At 39.9% G+C, this 17413-nt stretch overlaps 1 protein-coding gene across 1 annotated transcript in view; it reads left to right on the plus strand.

Annotated features, from left to right (window-relative positions):
- The first annotated feature begins 210 nt into the window (after positions 1–210).
- LOC120741716 (gamma-aminobutyric acid receptor subunit pi) overlaps positions 211–17413 on the plus strand; it is a 74074-nt gene continuing 56871 nt past the window's right edge. The window contains exons 1-2 of the mRNA XM_040044735.1: positions 211–576; positions 15588–15677. Of these exons, the coding sequence (XP_039900669.1) occupies positions 15625–15677 (53 nt within the window). The 5' untranslated portion in view covers positions 211–576; positions 15588–15624. The remainder of the gene's footprint in view (positions 577–15587; positions 15678–17413) is intronic.

Consider the following 17413-nt stretch of genomic DNA (forward strand, 5'->3'; position numbering starts at 1 on the left):
AAAGTGCCACAACAGAAATAGAACTATATCTGAAATTGTGCATACAGTGTGCCAGCTCCATTTTTGGGCTATGATCTTTTTTCAACGATCTATAAATGCCTGGAGTTAATCTTGTGTCACGTCATAGCAAAAAAGCAAAACAAACAAACAAACAAACAAAAACCCCCACAAAGCAGTCAGTGTTTTAGTTGAGCCATACAATATCGCCTCCCCTTCATACACTACATGAAGGGCAACGCACAGCCGACAGCATCACGACAGGTCTTCTGGGATTCATCTTGGGCATCTTTGGAGACTCCAAATCAGCTGCGAGTTCTTGGCGTGCGTCATTGCGCAGCAGCGCGTCCAGCCCATAGTTGGGAATCCGCTGACAGAGCACTACCAGTTGTTTGTGCGGGCATATGTACGCGCGGATCAGCAGGTGTTGTCTTTAAAAAAAGAAAAGAAAAGAAAGAAATCTGGATGGAAGTCGCTGTTACAGCAACGCCAGTCTGAGGGGAAACTCAACCATTGCGGACCCTTATTCCCAGAATGCGCGGACATGCGTGAAATGCTCGCGGCCATCAGCAGGTGCAGGTAAAGTTCGAGCTGAACAATTTTTGTGTTTCTTTTCCTTAAAATGTTGTGGTTTAAAAAAAGAAAAATCTTTGTCTCGCCTGCATTTCGGGTGACGTCTCTTGTTTCGTTCCGTGCGTTTTTGCCCCTCACCAGCGCACCTCTGAATGGAGCGTGCCGAATAAAAGGCAGGCTGAGCACCAAAGTATGCTGACGATTTAAACTTTGATGTGCCGAGCGACCTCTTTACGCTCAGATGATATCTTAAACTATAAAGACATTTCATCGATTCCACGCTTATCTCCAACAATGTTAGTTAACAGTCAAAAATATGGGCTGCCTGTGTATTTGTGTGTGAGTGTGTGTGTGCGCCCGTCTATATTCGTGCGCCTCTGGGCGTGTGTGCGTCTCCTTCCTAAATTCTGGCGCTTTAAATTAATTCAGTCTGTATGCGCTCCTGGTGCACCAGTGCGCAAAGGATTCTCTTCCTTGATGTGGATGAGGGTTGAGAGGTTAACAAGTTTTTGTTTAACCACACGAACCTCTTAATCGTTCATTGATTTTTTTTGTTTGTTTATTTACCCCCCTCCCCCCTTTAATTGTGTTCTGTTTTTTATTAATAGAACAAACTGTAATCAAGCTCAACAGCCAAATGAGTTGAAGTTATCACAGTGACAAGAAGGTGAAGGGCCAGAAACATGAATGAATAACAGACACCTCAGGTAATGTAGCTGTGTCCTTAAATAAAGAGAGAGATGCTGGTAAATAGAAATGGTAAGAATTTATCAGCCACTGTGTATATCCATATCCCGGACGCACATTAGACACATCTTATCGAAAGGGGTGTCTCATCTGGCCAGTCCTTAGCCAACAGCCTTCTGTTAGACAGAAACACTTAAGCTGTCAAGTCAAAAAAAAAGAAAAAAAAAAGAAAGGAAAAAAACCTTCCAGCAATGATATGATTCCACTGCGATAAAAACTGTAATTAAAATCATGCTAATGCTCCATGAAGCCTTATGGTGAGTTTCCTCGAGTCCGCCTCTTAATTTCTCAAACTATATTTACCACAGTGATAATGCCTGTAATCAGAGGAACAAGCACAGATTGTACGGCACACTTAATTGGTATTTTTATTTATTTATTTTATTTTCTTTGTCTATAAACTGCCAGCTGCCTTTTAGATTCAGCACTCACGCTGAAGGCCGGCCATCACAGCAAGGCAGGGAAGGGAATGAGAGAGGAATGAGATTTACATAAACAGACTTGTGTAGAGATAATGGAAATGCTCTCTGTTATCAACAAAACTCCAGAGCAGTGAAGTGGTATTTTCATTCCCTCTCAGATGGACAACTTGGAAGATTTTTTTTTTAAACTGCAGTCTCAAAACAGCAGTTTGAAGTGCTGGAGCTGATGTGCCTTATTGAGCATGTGACAGCAGGGTTTTTGTTTTCAGTTCTCTTTCTCTGTATTGATTTCCCCCGGCCTCTAGTTTTTTCTTTTACCTGATTATTGACTTCTTTCTGTGCTCTTGCAAGCTAAATGAGAGCATTACTGGAACTGGCGTGCTGTGATTCATCTCAATCATTTGGAGTACATCTCTCATACCAGGTGCAGACCCGATGATCCCATTTTTTCTTTTTTCCTCCTTTTTTTTGGCAGTGAGTTCAAAGCAACGCTTTAGATTTTCCAGGTTCGTTTGCACCGCAGCTGTGCCACTCTCTGGTTCTCGTCTTATGGGAGTTTGCTTTGTGTCATCGTGTGTCATAAGTAATGTCATTAGTACTACAATAGACTTTCATGACGTGCGTCACTCTGGTATTCTTGTGCTGTCACATTGTCTCGATGAGTCGTCAGATCAGTTGGTTTCTTTCCTTCAGGGTTTTCTTTGTCTACACTTGATAGAAACAGGAGTAAACACCAGAGGTGGGGTCTGGGTAGAGCAGAAGCTCTCCAGCACGCAGCACGTTTCAGTGGACTGTGACAGAGTCCAGCTCATTATTACTTGTCGGCATATCTTAGATTTAATCCATTGCTCTCTGTGCTCAATATCAGCCGAAGGTTGTCTGCAGGTACCTGCATTCTGAAATATATTCTTTAAAATAGCTCATCCTTCAAATGAACTTTTAAACACTTATCTCAGGAGCCTGCTGTAAAAGAAGCACAAAAGACACGAGTTGATAGAGGATGTAGAATACACAATTTACTAAACACAACTGAGAGTCTTAAGTCTGATTTTAACTTTGAAGAAAAGATTTTTGTTTTTTAAAAAACAGCTCATACATTCTACCATCAGCATTAGGGATTATATTACCTACAGATGTACTTGATACAGTGTGGACAGTGGCTCTGTTTTAAATGGTGTACTCACATACTTACAGCTCCTATTATGAGTGCATAAGTGCAGCCGCTCTATCAAGTACGACTACATGAAGTGCCTTAGGAGTACCAGGATGGTGTACTCACAATGGTAAAGAAATGAAGTGTGAAACACGCCCTCAGTGTTTGCTATATTGGTTATGTAGTGGAAAGGGAGGGGCCACCAACCAGTTTTTAGCCAGTGGAAGCAGTACGTGATTACTCGCTAGGTAGCTAATAGCTAGCACTGACATGTTTTTCAGGATTTGCAGACTAAAATCACACGTTCTGGTGTTTTCTATGAGTTAAATTGTCACTTTTTCTATTGATGGATTTACTATGTGCATTAGAGGCACCAGTGTCATCCATCCTCTCTCTGCTGCTTATCTGCTCAGTGCAGAATTCACAGATACTCTGCAGTAAGTGCTCACCTCACCACTATGATTAATCAGGCGGTGAAATTCATATGTAGTGTACTAATGAAAGTATGTACATATATGTATAGTCTTTGTGTACTAGTATATTGTGCTGAAAGTGGATGGTGTTCTTTTGAAAAACCTCTTATTTAATTTTGTTTGTTTTAATTTTGTGAATGCAGGCAGAGGCGTTTGAAAGCTCTTCTTCTTTTCATCAGAAGAAAACATTTTGTATTTAATTTTATCTCAAAAGTTTAGTTCTGGGAAGGAAGTTTTATGAGTTTTTATAGTTAGATTTCAGTATTTCCAAATCAGTTCATATAGGTTTTTTTCATATAGCTTCATTGCTGGTTCTCTTTCCAAAAACACTTTTAGCAATACACACTCACCTGACATTTTATTAGGTACCCCTTGCTAGTGCTGGCTCGGACCCTCGTTAACCTTCCATCACTAGTTGCTGGAGATTTGTTGGCTGCACATCCATGACATGACTCCCCCATCCCACCAAATCAAATCAAATCAAATCACTTTTATTGTCACATCACATGTGCAGGTACATTGGTACAGCACATGTGAGTGAAATTCTTGTGTGCGAGCTTCACAAGCAACAGAGTTGTGCAAAATACAATAATATAAACAAGCAAAATACAAGAATGGCTACATCTGAAACTAATAAATATATGTACAATATATAATAGTATATGCATTTCTGGATGTGTATACTAAATATTTTTCTACGTGTGTGTGTGTGTGTGTACACATATTTTACAAATTAAATAGAGTAAACAATAAATAAAATATATAAAATAAAATATACAGAGTGAGACATGTGCAAAACAGTGGCATTACTGTACAGTATGGAGTGCATAATGTTGAAGTTCCAGTAGTGAAGCTGAGGTGTCTATGACGTGTTCAGCAGTCTGATGGCCTGGTGGAAAAAGCTTCTCTCAGTCTGCTGGTACGGGACCGGATGCTGCAGAACCTCCTTCCTGATGGAAGTAGTCTGAACAGTTTATGGCTGGGGTGACTGGAGTCCTTGATGATCCTCCCCGCTTTCCTCAGGCACCGCTTCCTGTAGATGTCTTGGAGGGAGGGAAGCTCACCTCCAATTATCCGTTCAGAGCACCGCACTACTCGCTGGAGAGCTTTGCAGTTGTAGGCGGTGCTGTTGCCATACCAGGTGGTGATGCATCCAGTGAGGATGCTCTCAATGGCACAGTGATAGAAGGTCCTGAGGATGCGGGGGCTCATGCCGAATCTTTTCAGTCTCCTGAGAAAGAAGAGGCGCTGTTGCGCCTTCTTCACTGTTTTGTTTGTGTGTACTGACCACGTAAGATCCTCAGCCAGATGTACACCAAGGAACCGGAAGCTGCTCACTCTCTCCACAGCAGCGCCGTTGATGGTGATGGGGGTGTGTACTTCTCTGCACCTCCGGAAGTCCACTATCAACTCCTTTGTCTTTGCGACGTTGAGGGTGAGATGGTTGTCTTGACACCAGTGGGTCAGGGCGCTGACCTCCTCCCTGTAAGCCGTCTCATCACCGTTGGTGATAAGACCCACCACTGTAGTGTCGTCCGCAAACTTCACAATGATGTTGGAGTTGTTAGTGGCCGTGTAGTCATAGGTGTAGAGTGAGTACAGGAGAGGGCTCAGTACACACCCCTGTGGAGCACCAGTGTTCAGTGTGATGGGGGATGAGGTGATGCTGCCCAGTCTGACCACCTGGCGTCTGTCAGACAGGAAGCTAAGGATCCAGCTGCAGAGGGAGCTGCTCAGTCCTAGATCCTGCAGTTTCCTGTCCAGCTTCGAGGGAACGATGGTGTTGAATGCTGAGCTGTAATCTACAAACAGCATTCTCACATACGTGTCTCTCTTCTCCAGGTGTGACAGGGCAGTGTGTAGTGTCAGGGCTATGGCATCATCAGTGGACCTGTTGTGGCGGTATGCGAACTGTAGAGGGTCCAGTGAGTCGGGTAGTGCAGAGCAGATGAAGTCCCTGACCAGCTTCTCGAAGCATTTGCTTACGATGGGGGTCAGGGCTACAGGTCGCCAGTCGTTCAATGAGGAGATGGTGGAGGATTTGGGTACAGGGACGATGGTGGCCATTTTGAAGCAGGCTGGGACTACAGACAGAGAGAGGGAAAGGTTGAAGATGTGCGTGAACACTCCAGCCAGCTGAGCCGCGCATGACTTGAGGACGCGGCTGGGAATCCCGTCCGGACCAGTAGCTTTGCGTGCGTTCACCTTCCTGAAGCACTTCCGCACATCCTCCTCAGACACAGTGTGCGCACTGACGTCATCCGCGGTGCGCACACTGTCCGGTCTCATGGTGTTCGCTGCGTCGAATCTAGCGTAGAATACGTTTAGATCCTCACACAGAGAGGCCGTGGTCTGCGGTGTGCTGGTTTGTCCCAAAGGTGCTCTATTGCATTGCATCTAGCAAAGTTGGAGGTGATTTTAGGGCAGCGAACTCACTGTCATGTTTGAGTAACCAGTTTGAGATGATTTGAGCTTTGATATATGTGATACTCAGGTAGGCTGTGTCATATCAACAATGCTAGCTGGACGTAAGGGCTTTAAAGTGTGCTAAGAAAATATCCCCCACACCATAACACCACCAGTAGCATATCAGAGCAGGCATTAGCAGCATTTTAGCTGTCCTTAGCTGACAGGAGTTGCACCTGGTGTGGTCTTCTGCTGCTTCAAAGTTTGATACAGTATGTTCTGCATTCAGAGAAGCTTTTCTGATTGTTGTTATTAAGTTACTTTTGCCTTCCTATGAACTTAAAGCAATCTGACCATTGTTCTGTGACCTCTGACATCAGCAAGGCTTATTTGCTCATAAAACTGCCACACACGAGATATTTTCTCTTTTTCAGACCGTTCTCTGTAAAACCTGGATCAGCATGTCTACTTGTCTAAATGCACTGAGTTGATTCCATGTGATTAGTTGATCAGCTATTTGCATCAGTTGGATGGGCGTACATAATAAAGTAGTTGTTGAACGTATATTGAACAGCACTTTGTATTTTTTGAGTGTATAGCATGTTTTTGGTGAAGACCTCTATCATTAACGGTTGGATATCTCTCCGCTTGTTCTGTTTATGGACTAAAGATGGTGTTACTCAGTCACTGGCTGGAAACCAAACTTAGCCTAACTGTTTATGAATACCTAATTGCTTATGCCCATGTATACGATTGGTGTACTACATTTTGGTTTCGTACTTATTCAAATATTCTTTTTCATTTTTTTAATGATGATCATACAAGTTTAAACCACACATTATTTATCACGTTTTTGTTCAACATCAACTTCCATTTTTAATGACTTCATCGTCTCTTCCCACTCTTCTTCATCATCCACACCTCTGTCATCACTGCTGTATTCGCTAGCCTGCCCATTTCTCTCCATAGTGTGTGTTTAAGCAGCAATGTTGCTAGCTCAGCCTAATAATAATGCAGATTGAAGGACACAAGAGACCTCTACTGTATGATGAGAAGTAGAAGTCAAAACTTCTAAACCTGCAGATGAAAGGGGGGAGGAGAAGCTTCCACCTGGATAAAGTCCAAAGTCCCTAATGTTTCTCTGCGACATTGCCTTTCTGCATTTGAAATAGACAGAGGAGAAAATGAGACTGAGGGAATATCTTTTAGGAGGTCAGAAGTCCCTTTTTATGTAATTAAAGATGTTAGTTAAATTGTGGTAGGCACCTTAAATAACCTACAGTGACAACATCACTAAGACACTTTGATGAGAGAGATGAAACTGTTCCACCACACAGTGAAATGTTTTATCACTCTGCTCCATCACTCAGACATTAGCGATTCTTTTAGAGCTATTTTTGTTTTAATGTACTTGTGGAATCTGATTTTAAAAAGTGAGGCTCTGAAAAACATGGAGCTGGAGTCTGTGTGAGGACAGCACACTCTTTATTAGACTTTTGTTTCTAGAGTCGTAACGTAAGAGCTTGACGTGCCCAGCACATTGGATTCATGTTGGAGCAGTTTTACATACATTTGACTTTAAATGTTCTCTTTTTTGCACCTAATCTTATGTATCATCTTGAAAGCTGTTGTTGTAGAGATAAAGCAGAAGTCCTTGATCTCTAGGGTACTGCCTATTGGCAACTTAAGGTGCTCTTAAGCTGCCAAATTCATGAAGATTTTTGACCTTTTTGTATTTCTTAGCAAATATATGTATGGTTGTTGCAGGTTGAGATGTATATCTGTCTGAACCTGTGATGAACTTTGCAGTTTGGGCATTTTGTCCTGCTTTTTTCAGCAGCGACTCATACTGAAATGAAAAATGTGCCTGGCTATAACCTTCTCTGCAGCTTCCGTGAACTTGTCTTCTAAAAACTTGGTTTGTTTTCTTCTGGTACATTGCTATTCCTGCATGAACCCCAACTTGCTCTGTCATATGAAATTGCAAAGCAGGTGCTGTACCCAGGTGCTTAAGCAGGTCTGAGATTTATAAAACACATGTGCTTAAGCTACAAATGGGATTCTTGGAAAATGCATAAGCATGTATTTTAGTTTTATGTTTCTTAATAAATAGCTAGAGGAGCAAGTGTAATTGTATATTGGAAATTATTACAAATTTCCTACAACCCTGGTTTCAAAAATGTTGGGACACTGTGCAAAATGTATATAAAACATTGACTTTTATTGATTTCTATGTGTAATTAGCATTGACAGGTGTAATGAATTGAGTTATTTGGATACATGTCAACACATAAAACAGCCAGTGACAAAAAAGGAGCATAAACACAGTGTGACTTTTTAATTTTATAACCCTGTACGGTACACATACTCTCCATCATCTTTTAGGGGAATGAAATAAAGTTATTTTTTCAGAATTTTTATACTGGTTACTGCACTGTGTAAAATAAAATGGAGAATAAGGAAATATATATCCATGTAACTTAACATAGCCCACGACTTTATTTTTACTGTGTATATTGGTCTTTTTATAGGAAAAGAGTTTGAATCGTCATAGTAAAAAGGTACATGGCTACATTGTTTACAAGTCTTTGCACTTAGCAACCCCCTTGATAACCAGTAACCAGTCAAGTTTTATAATAGTTTCTTCAAATGCTTAGTGTCTTTGCCCCAGAAAAGGTTTTCAAAGCTCATAAAGAGGTCACAATCCTGCTGTTCTTGACCAAAGTTAAACAAGACATTACAGCTTCCCTGTCAACAGCTCGTCCCACCAGAGCACTAAAGAAATACCGTGCTAATTAATGTTGTAGATGCAGTAATGAGTAGAAATGCCTGCCACCACACAGTTAAAGTTGTACATTCATGACCCTGACCTTAACCCTAACCCAGTCCACTGATGCAGTGAACTACCAGTAAAATGTATTTTATTAAATGAATTGTTGGTAAGTTTCCTCAATAATGTGAAGAGCACTGCAAGAATTAAAAAGTGGGATTTCCTATATAGAGCAGTGCGCTATGAAAAGTTTGACATGTGACAGTAAAAATCAGTCGTATCAGTTCTTCTCGCTGTCTCCTACTAAAGCACAGAAGTGATTTTAATACGCTTGCTGCTGTGCTTAGCTTTTTGTATAGTTGTCATGCTCACTACATTTCAGAAAGCTTTTAGATCATCAAGTACACTTCAATACATCCTAAATCAACTTATTGAGCTTTCAGTCATTATAGTCCCAACCTAGAAACTGCCGTCTGCTGCGCTGCCTTCCTCTTTTTTGAAGAACTTTCTGTGGGTGTCTTGAAGTGTGATACACATACAATAAACACAATAAACACAAAGCCTGCTCACATCCTAATAATGGCACTGTACCAAAATTGGCTATTCACATAGAGAGTGCTTGCAGAACGGTCCAGAGTGAATAAGAGTGAGCAATCAGTTTGCCGTTTAAAGATATCTGATAGGATAGACTACCTTGTTGGCGTAGATTTTTAATTCTCAACCAACACCATCACGTGCTTCACACACTTATAGTTAAGTTTTGTGAGCTAGCTTTCTTGTTTTGATGCACGTGTAGCATTTGCTCCATCCACAGTGAACAAGAAAGTGACGACTAGTTAGTGCAACATTATTTATACCAGTTAGTGACTCTTTTATACTCTTGCAACTTTGATATTTATTGCAATTTAGTGCAACAACGAGGTGAAGCAAAATGTAAAATTAGAAGAAGCAACACTGCCATGATTCACTAAATCACAGCTTTGAAGGATATAAATGTGAATAACTGGAGGAAGAGGAGAATTCGGTATAGACTAACAGCTTGGAGGCCACAAAGGTTGACATGCTATTGACTCATTCACTATGCCTGGAATAAGTACCTTGAAGAGCAACAAAGGAGAGAAAACCCTTGAATTAGATAAAGTGACTCAGTTCTGCCTGACTTATCTTCTTTTATTTGCTGCTGCCCTTTTCAAGTCGGCTCAAAATCAAATTGCAAACAGTCGGAGTCAGAGATGAAAGACAGGCATCACTTTGGGAAGCTGTTACCCATCATCCCACGTTAGGGTGTCCTTTTTTGTAGTGACTGAGTTAAGGCCGATGTCAGACCAGTCTGACGGACAAACAGGCTGAAGAATTGCCATAACTGATTTGAGATGTGGGGCCAGGTCTACCTAACTTAAGACATCAAGAACTCATTGTCTTGTCTCTTAAAATAACAGGTAGGGAGATCTTTAGTACTTAAAGTGGCAGCCCTGTATGTTCACAGTTTCACATCTGTATGTGTTTTGGTACGAGGTTTTGTACTGTGTTGTTGCTGTGAAATAAGACTACAAACAGCCTGTCTGACAGTGTTGTGTCATTTGTTTACATTTGCCCAAAGATAAAAAAGTTATCCCCAGACAGTGACAGATGAGTCCAAATACACCTGCTGAGAAAACCAAAACAAATCATTCTGCAGTCTTATCATTTTCTGTCTGACCCAATACTTCTCCTCACTGAGTAAGTGTGTGTGTAGAGCCACAGACAAAGTAAATCTCAGAAACATTTCATGATACACAAGTATAAACATTTGACATGACTGCTGTCGAAAATCTGACATTGATTTATTGTAATTCTTAAATCTGTTCTGGTAATAGGCAATGATCCTCATATTGTTAGATGATTAGAAATGATGTCATTACATTAAACCACAGTCATTTCTACAGCAAAAAAGCTATTTTGTAACATTTTTAAATCTTTTATATAATAATGTGATTATCCTTTTATTGTAAGCTGAAATATTCAAAACCTCCAAGGCACTCTCTTTTCATATATATTTAAAATGCCTTTATTCTCATGACATAACTATATTTAACCTATAGGTCCAACGTGTTCATCCGAAGCCTTCATCAGGGACAAGACAAGCGTCCATGAACATATTGAATTCTTTTCTATAGGTGTTTCACCAATAGAGGTAAATCCACCTTCAACTTCCACACAGGAAGTGAGGTTTTTTTGGGTTTTTTTTACCAGTAAAAGGTCTTTATAAACAGGGGTGCACATAAGTGGTCATTCGCTGTCAAAATAAAAGACGCGTACCAGATAAGAAGTTGCAACGTTTGCGTACATATAGAGTGGGATTTTCACGGCATATTCTGCACCACAACTCTGTGCATTCATCATTTGTTTGAAGCCAGCTCACCTCCTGCAACCTCTTTTCCGAGAATACGCGCTTCTTTTGCGGTTCAGACTCCTTCTGACATTTCTTTGGAGGTGGAGGAACACCAAGTAATTGCTTAAAGGAGCTTCTTCGACACCTTTAAGAGTTCTAAACAAATGTCTGTCCTCCTCCAGAAAAGCTTATGTATGCAAACGCGTGTTGCAACTTCTTATCTGGTGCGTGTCTTTTATTTTGACAGCAAATGCGCACCTTATGTGCACCCCTGTTTATAAAGGTCATTTATACTGTAGGCCCTTTACCTTACAAGGTCAACACCTGTTGTTGTTGTTTGGTTATATAAAGAAATGAAATGTGAATGAATTGAATTAAAACGCCACCAGCAGGAGGACTCGTCCACAAACCTGGACAAATTCAGTCAAAATCAGACAAGAAAATGATTTCCTTTACTGACCTATAATTTATAAATCCAAATTTCTTCCCTTTGGCTAAGGCTCTTTTGTATTTCTTTGTAGTCAGGGCTGGACTGGTAATCTGGCATTTTCAAGATGTAACGACGCACTTTGGGGCGATGAGCCGTCTTGAAGGGCTTCTGTACAAGCACTTACAGCGGCCCATTTTAATTACTGACACTGGATTACCCAAATCAGACCTCTTAACTCAACCGCCCGCACCTTTTGGAAAAAGTTTAGTGAGGAAGAAGTGGCTAAAAGGTGGAGCTGAAAAGCTGAGAGAAAACAATAAAAAACAAACTAATAATAGAATTCTCTCAAATTAGCTGACACGTTAACTGTCGGTGCTGCTGCACCAACAGTAGCACCAGCATCCAGAGGTGGGAAGTAAGTACAAATGCTTTGTTACTGTACTTAAGTAGAATTTTCAGCTATCTGTACTTTACTTTACTTATTTTTTATGGTTCTCCACGACATAACATTTCAACAGCATTTCTATCATCTCAACAAACATCAGCACACACACAAACCCATCGTGTGTAGTTACAGCTGCTGTGTTACTCAGGCAGAGAAACAAAAGAGAGGTAACTGCACTCAGAGATGGAGAAAGACAGGACAGGAAAGGAAGAAGAGAGGTTAAATTTAAAGGTAATGACTGCTCAGTGATACCTGATAAACTGCAGATTTAAATGTGTGATGTCATAATTTATATAAATACATTTTTGTGTCATATTAATATAGCAGAAGGTCCAGTTACCTGTGCATAAAAATGGATGGTAGAATTGTCCTTCAGGGAGCTACTTTTTACTTTGAGTGCATTTCAGAGCCTGTACTTTTTCACTTTTACTTGAGTAAAGAAATTGATCAACACTTTTACTGGATTTTTTTTAACACACGTATCTGTACTTGTATCCTTTCCAAAGAGTACATCAAATGGAAGCGCTTCTTAAAACAACTTGAAGTGATCCTCTTTTAAAACAGTCCTATTTTTATAGAGTTCACTGCAAACAGGTTTCAAATAGGTATTCCTGGTTGGCTGAATAACTTTCCGGGGTACAGTAAAGTACTCTAAGGTACAGGCTGAACTGCTGTCAGGTGAGTGGGTATAATTTTGTATTTCAGTCTTCTATTATGTTGAAATTACTCTCCCACTAAGTCCACAAACTCTAATGGGCAGTAACTTAGTTTGATTTGCAGTAATGTATATATTGTTTATTGCTGTGTAACAGTACACTGGTCCAAAACCGAGACACTAATATATCTACGTATTATTTTTCTTTTAGCATAAATCAAAACTGAAATGATTTGACTTTATTATTATTGAATGGTGTTTCATAACTACCACATATAGAAAAAAACCATTACATTAAAATAATTGGTAAATTAAGATAATGTTTAACCTACTAATATATGGGAGAGAGAGAGAGATAGACCAGAACAGAATGTGATAATTTAGCCCTTAAGCCATGACACATGCATAACATATAACTATAAAATATGAAAACCAGCTCGAGGCAGATGGCTATCCCTCCCTGAGCCCTGTTTTACCAGAGATCTCTTACCTTGAAAAGAAGTTCTTCTTTCCTACCCTCCCTTCATAATGCTTGCTCATAGGGGATCATTAGGTTTTTTTCTGTAATATTGTACTGCACTGGTGCTCTGTAAATAAATACAACCAAGACATCAAAAATATATCTGCAGACAGTAACAGACGAATCCAGCTACTCTACACCTGGTGAGAAAACAAAAACAAGTGATTCTACTATTTAATCTTTTACTTTATGACCCTATTGTGTATATTTCTGTGTATTTATTGTTCATCTGCGATAGAACTTGAATAAATGGCCGTCTGTCAGAATCAGAAACAAAAAAACATTGAATGCTGAACGGGAATAGTAGGGGATAGGTGTAAAAAGCACCTTTACAGTTCTGGACTGGAAATAGGGGGAAAGTTAACAGAATTTTTCTGTCATTTTTTTGTTCTTTAATAGAAAAAATGTTTTAATCATAAATATACTTTGATTGGTATGCAATTATGTTTTTCAACAAATTGATGCATTCTCATGAACTTCGAGTTAATCCATTAAAAATACACAGGAGCAGCACCGGTTTGTCCCGTCATCTTGAATACAGATGGACTGCCATTCTGTGTGTGTGTGGCTAGAGATAGTCTGCATATGAAGTACACCTCATGTTACACATGAAAATGTGCATAAACATAATTACACACAATATTATTCTATTTTTTTCATATTTATATCCTGTTCATAGCCTGTACATAGCTTGTACTCACAGCCTGTACATACTTATAGTTATAGCATATTCATAACATACTTCATACCGTGTACATATTACATACCGTAATAGACCCATTTCTGTAATATACTCACATATCTATATTATTGCTAATATATATTGTAATATATCTATACCATGGCTAAAGCACTTCTGGATGGATGCAAACTGCATTTCGTTGCCCTGTACCTGTGACATGTGCAATGACAATAAAGTTGAATTCTATTCTATTCTATTACTCATTGTCAGCAAATTAGATATGTTTTCACACAGCTGACAATAAGCTGGTTAAACAACAACAGCTGGTTATAAGCTATTATTATGCCAGCTAATGGCTGAGAAGCAGCTTGAATATATTTTCACATCATATGAGACTTTATTCGATAAGAGTTCAACAATACTCGATCCACTTCCAAGAAGGTTTCACGAACAGCAGCTAACAGTTGCTAACAGCAACAAAAACAGCAGCTCTTACCAACAGAAAAGTTCACGGGTATCAGACAGAAGTGAGCTTCACTGACTCGTTGACTCGTATTGAACTTCCACAAAGTTTTACAGCTTCCTCCTGAATAAATAAATGTGAACAGATAAAAACGTTGGACAACTCGTTTTTAGTCATTTTAAAGCAAAAATCGAACTTGTTTTAATCATCACAATGACAATCAAATCTCAGTTTAATATTGCAAGATAGTTTAACTGCGTGCAAAGACAAGAAAGAAGATTTAAGTTCTAAAAATATATGTATGTCCACTTCAGAGCACATGCATTTTTACATCAACAGACCAGACTTATGTATGAGTCATAATGGAAAGAAGTGAGAGAGAATTTTAAACTTCACTGCATTTCTGTCAGCTTCAGTCGTGTCATCGAGAGCAGAGACAGGACGTCGGCCATACTGTGTCTTCACCATGCTTTCTGCATTTATGACCAAAATGGCTGAATAAGTACACATGTCCTCAGTGTCACTATGTGCGCAGAGAATAGGAGAAACCTAGTGCTCAATAATGTATCTCTGGATTCCCAGTTTCATATATTCATGTAGTATTCCCTTACTGTGTATGCATTATACATGTTTCACTGTAAAGCCTGTTGGGACTGAGGCATGTCTTACCTGCTTTAGAACTGTGTACCCTCTGCTATGCAATCCCTTACCTAAAAATGTAATGTTACCATCAACAGGATTTACTGTAGTTCAAGCTTGGACCAAAGTAAAGACACTTTTAACACCATAGCCACAGAAGTTTGCTTTCAACTTTACATTAAATATTTCCTTAGACCAACTTGCCATCAATGGCAAGTTGGGTCTCAGTTTTTTCTGGTCTCTGAAGGGTTTCTGTGTGCTTTTATCTTAAAAGAGAGAGAGAGGGAGTGCAGGAGGATATAAGAAATGAGAGGACATTGGAAATTGCTTTATTACTTTTCACCCAAGCTCAGTGCCAGACTTGGAGGTGAGGTGAAATCATTAACAGGAGGCCATTATGCTGCCGAGAGAATATCCCTAAGGCAGACCAGCACAGTTATTCACTACTGTGTGATTTAGAAATACATCAGGAAAGAGTGTCTTACATTTCAGTGTTTGAGGGAATCTATTAAAGATAACCAAGTGGCACAGAGAAACCACCGTTACCTGGGTGATAAAAATCATGTGAGTAAAGAGAAAATATGTATTTTTGGAACATCAGACTTTAAACACTTGGAGCAGGAAAAAGGGGCCACACATGTGCCCCTCTGTGCTGCCTGCCAGCTGGAAAGCAAAGCTCCAGAAGTCACTGATCCTGCACAAGTCCTGCCCTGCATCCTTGTTGAAATGCATAAAACTGTTTGGTCTTCAAAGCGCAGCACAATCTATATTTCCTGACTGCTATCATTACTTGCATCCCATTAAACGGCATGTTATTCTCTATTGTGTGCCCCTTTTCCAGATAAACTCCACTTGGCGTCTTCACTCCTCCAGCAGCCATGGCTCTCTCTGTATCTGGAGGAACCGTGTTCACTGTACTCCTCATTAGCAGGTAAGAAAGGACAACCACTGGGATCTACAGCCGCAAAGTCATCAGCCATGTCAGATTCTAATTTCTAACAACACCAAAGCTTTGTAGTCAATGAGCTCAGGAGGAGATACTTAGTCGCATCATTTTTGTGTAAACCATCAATACTCAATAACAACTCTTCATGCATCAGGCAAAAAGCATTGAAACTCCATGCCTACACTGATGACACTGCTGAGCAGAATCGATGAGGCAGCATCCAGCACCACATGGATGCAATTGGTGTTAAAATCCCTGCAGAGGTCGTATGGTGAGAATGATGGGATGCTTTGGTGCACATTTGTATGCTGTTGGGAACCAAAGCCTCTGCTCTTCTTGCAGTTTATTCTCAAACTATAGAGTGCACTATGCACATTCTAGATAAGACAAACCCTCTGGCTCATACTGAAAACAGCTATAAGATATGCTCTGTATAGTGCAGCACTTCTTTTCACAAAAAGCTATGGGATTTTTGTGTTGTGGCAGGTTCCTGCCACCTAAGGGCCTCATTTATTAAACACTTCTAAAATATACATTTATATTAAAAATATAAGTCTGCTCAAAAGTCATAAATGGTGCACACAAAAGAAAATAAATCAGCTTTATACTATAAGAACACGAAGGCACTTTTCACTTTAGAAATCCCAGTATACCTGGAAGTGAAGTCCAGCTTTCTACATAACCTATCTAACCATAAAGAGCCAATGACAAGCCTATGTCATAGACTGTATATAAAAGATTGACTTGACTATGCTGAAATCACTGACTGGATTTGGATCGTTAGCATACTATGTTTATTTATTTGTGTATTTGTAAGAGTAGTCAAAGTGCTAAGTTATAAGCTAATGCTAGTGTAAGCTAATGCTAGCAAACAAACTTCTTTTTAATAAGGTACTATGAGCTCTGCACATGCACATACAGATACCTGCTAATTCATTTCAAGTAACACACTAGAACAATAGTAGAATTTCACTCACCAAAATGATCCAACATCATCAGAACGCAGGTTGAGAGGTCCAGTTCAATAACTCAACAGAAGTGAGGCCTAGCAGACAGCTGCTGGCTACATGTCAGTCTCCACCCTGTTTTTATGAAGAGGGAAATTACCAACTGATACTAAAATAACTCTTCCAGGTTGTAAATATGTCGGTTTAGTGGTGTGCAGATCGGATTCTTCTGCCTGTCATAGTGGTACAAAATACGGCTGTACAAATGGCTCACTCACTCGTGGAGTCATGTGTGGAGCTATTTCAGCTCCACAAACAGCCAAGACATGGTTTGCAAGGCCACAAATCTTGTGAAAAACAAACAAAAGTCAATTATAACACAGAATTTGGTGATGACTTGAGGAGGAGAGGGACAGGTACTGCTAGGGTGAGATTAGCATACACTATGGTGATGCACACTACTTTTTAGTATGATTTTCCAAACACATTAAGTTTTTCTACAAAGTATCAGTGTCAGATCAGTATTGCTGATTCAAAGCTGAAATGTACTTGGTATTGGATGAGAAAAGAAATCAGTGGTATCACACATCACTAGTTTCTTAGTTTAAGTTTGGCCTTTTAAGATGGCATTTCCACAGTGGCTTAATTTTAAGCCTTGGTGGATGCCGGCTGATATGCGCAGAAATGAGCTTATCAATGGTTCTTATAATCATTACTTTTTCTGGCAGTATCTGCGCATTAATCATGCAGCGTTATGCACAGTTGGCATCGCAA

The sequence above is a fragment of the Simochromis diagramma genome, unplaced genomic scaffold (assembly GCF_900408965.1).
Source record: "Simochromis diagramma unplaced genomic scaffold, fSimDia1.1 OVJJ01000486.1, whole genome shotgun sequence".
Taxonomy (NCBI): domain Eukaryota; kingdom Metazoa; phylum Chordata; class Actinopteri; order Cichliformes; family Cichlidae; genus Simochromis; species Simochromis diagramma.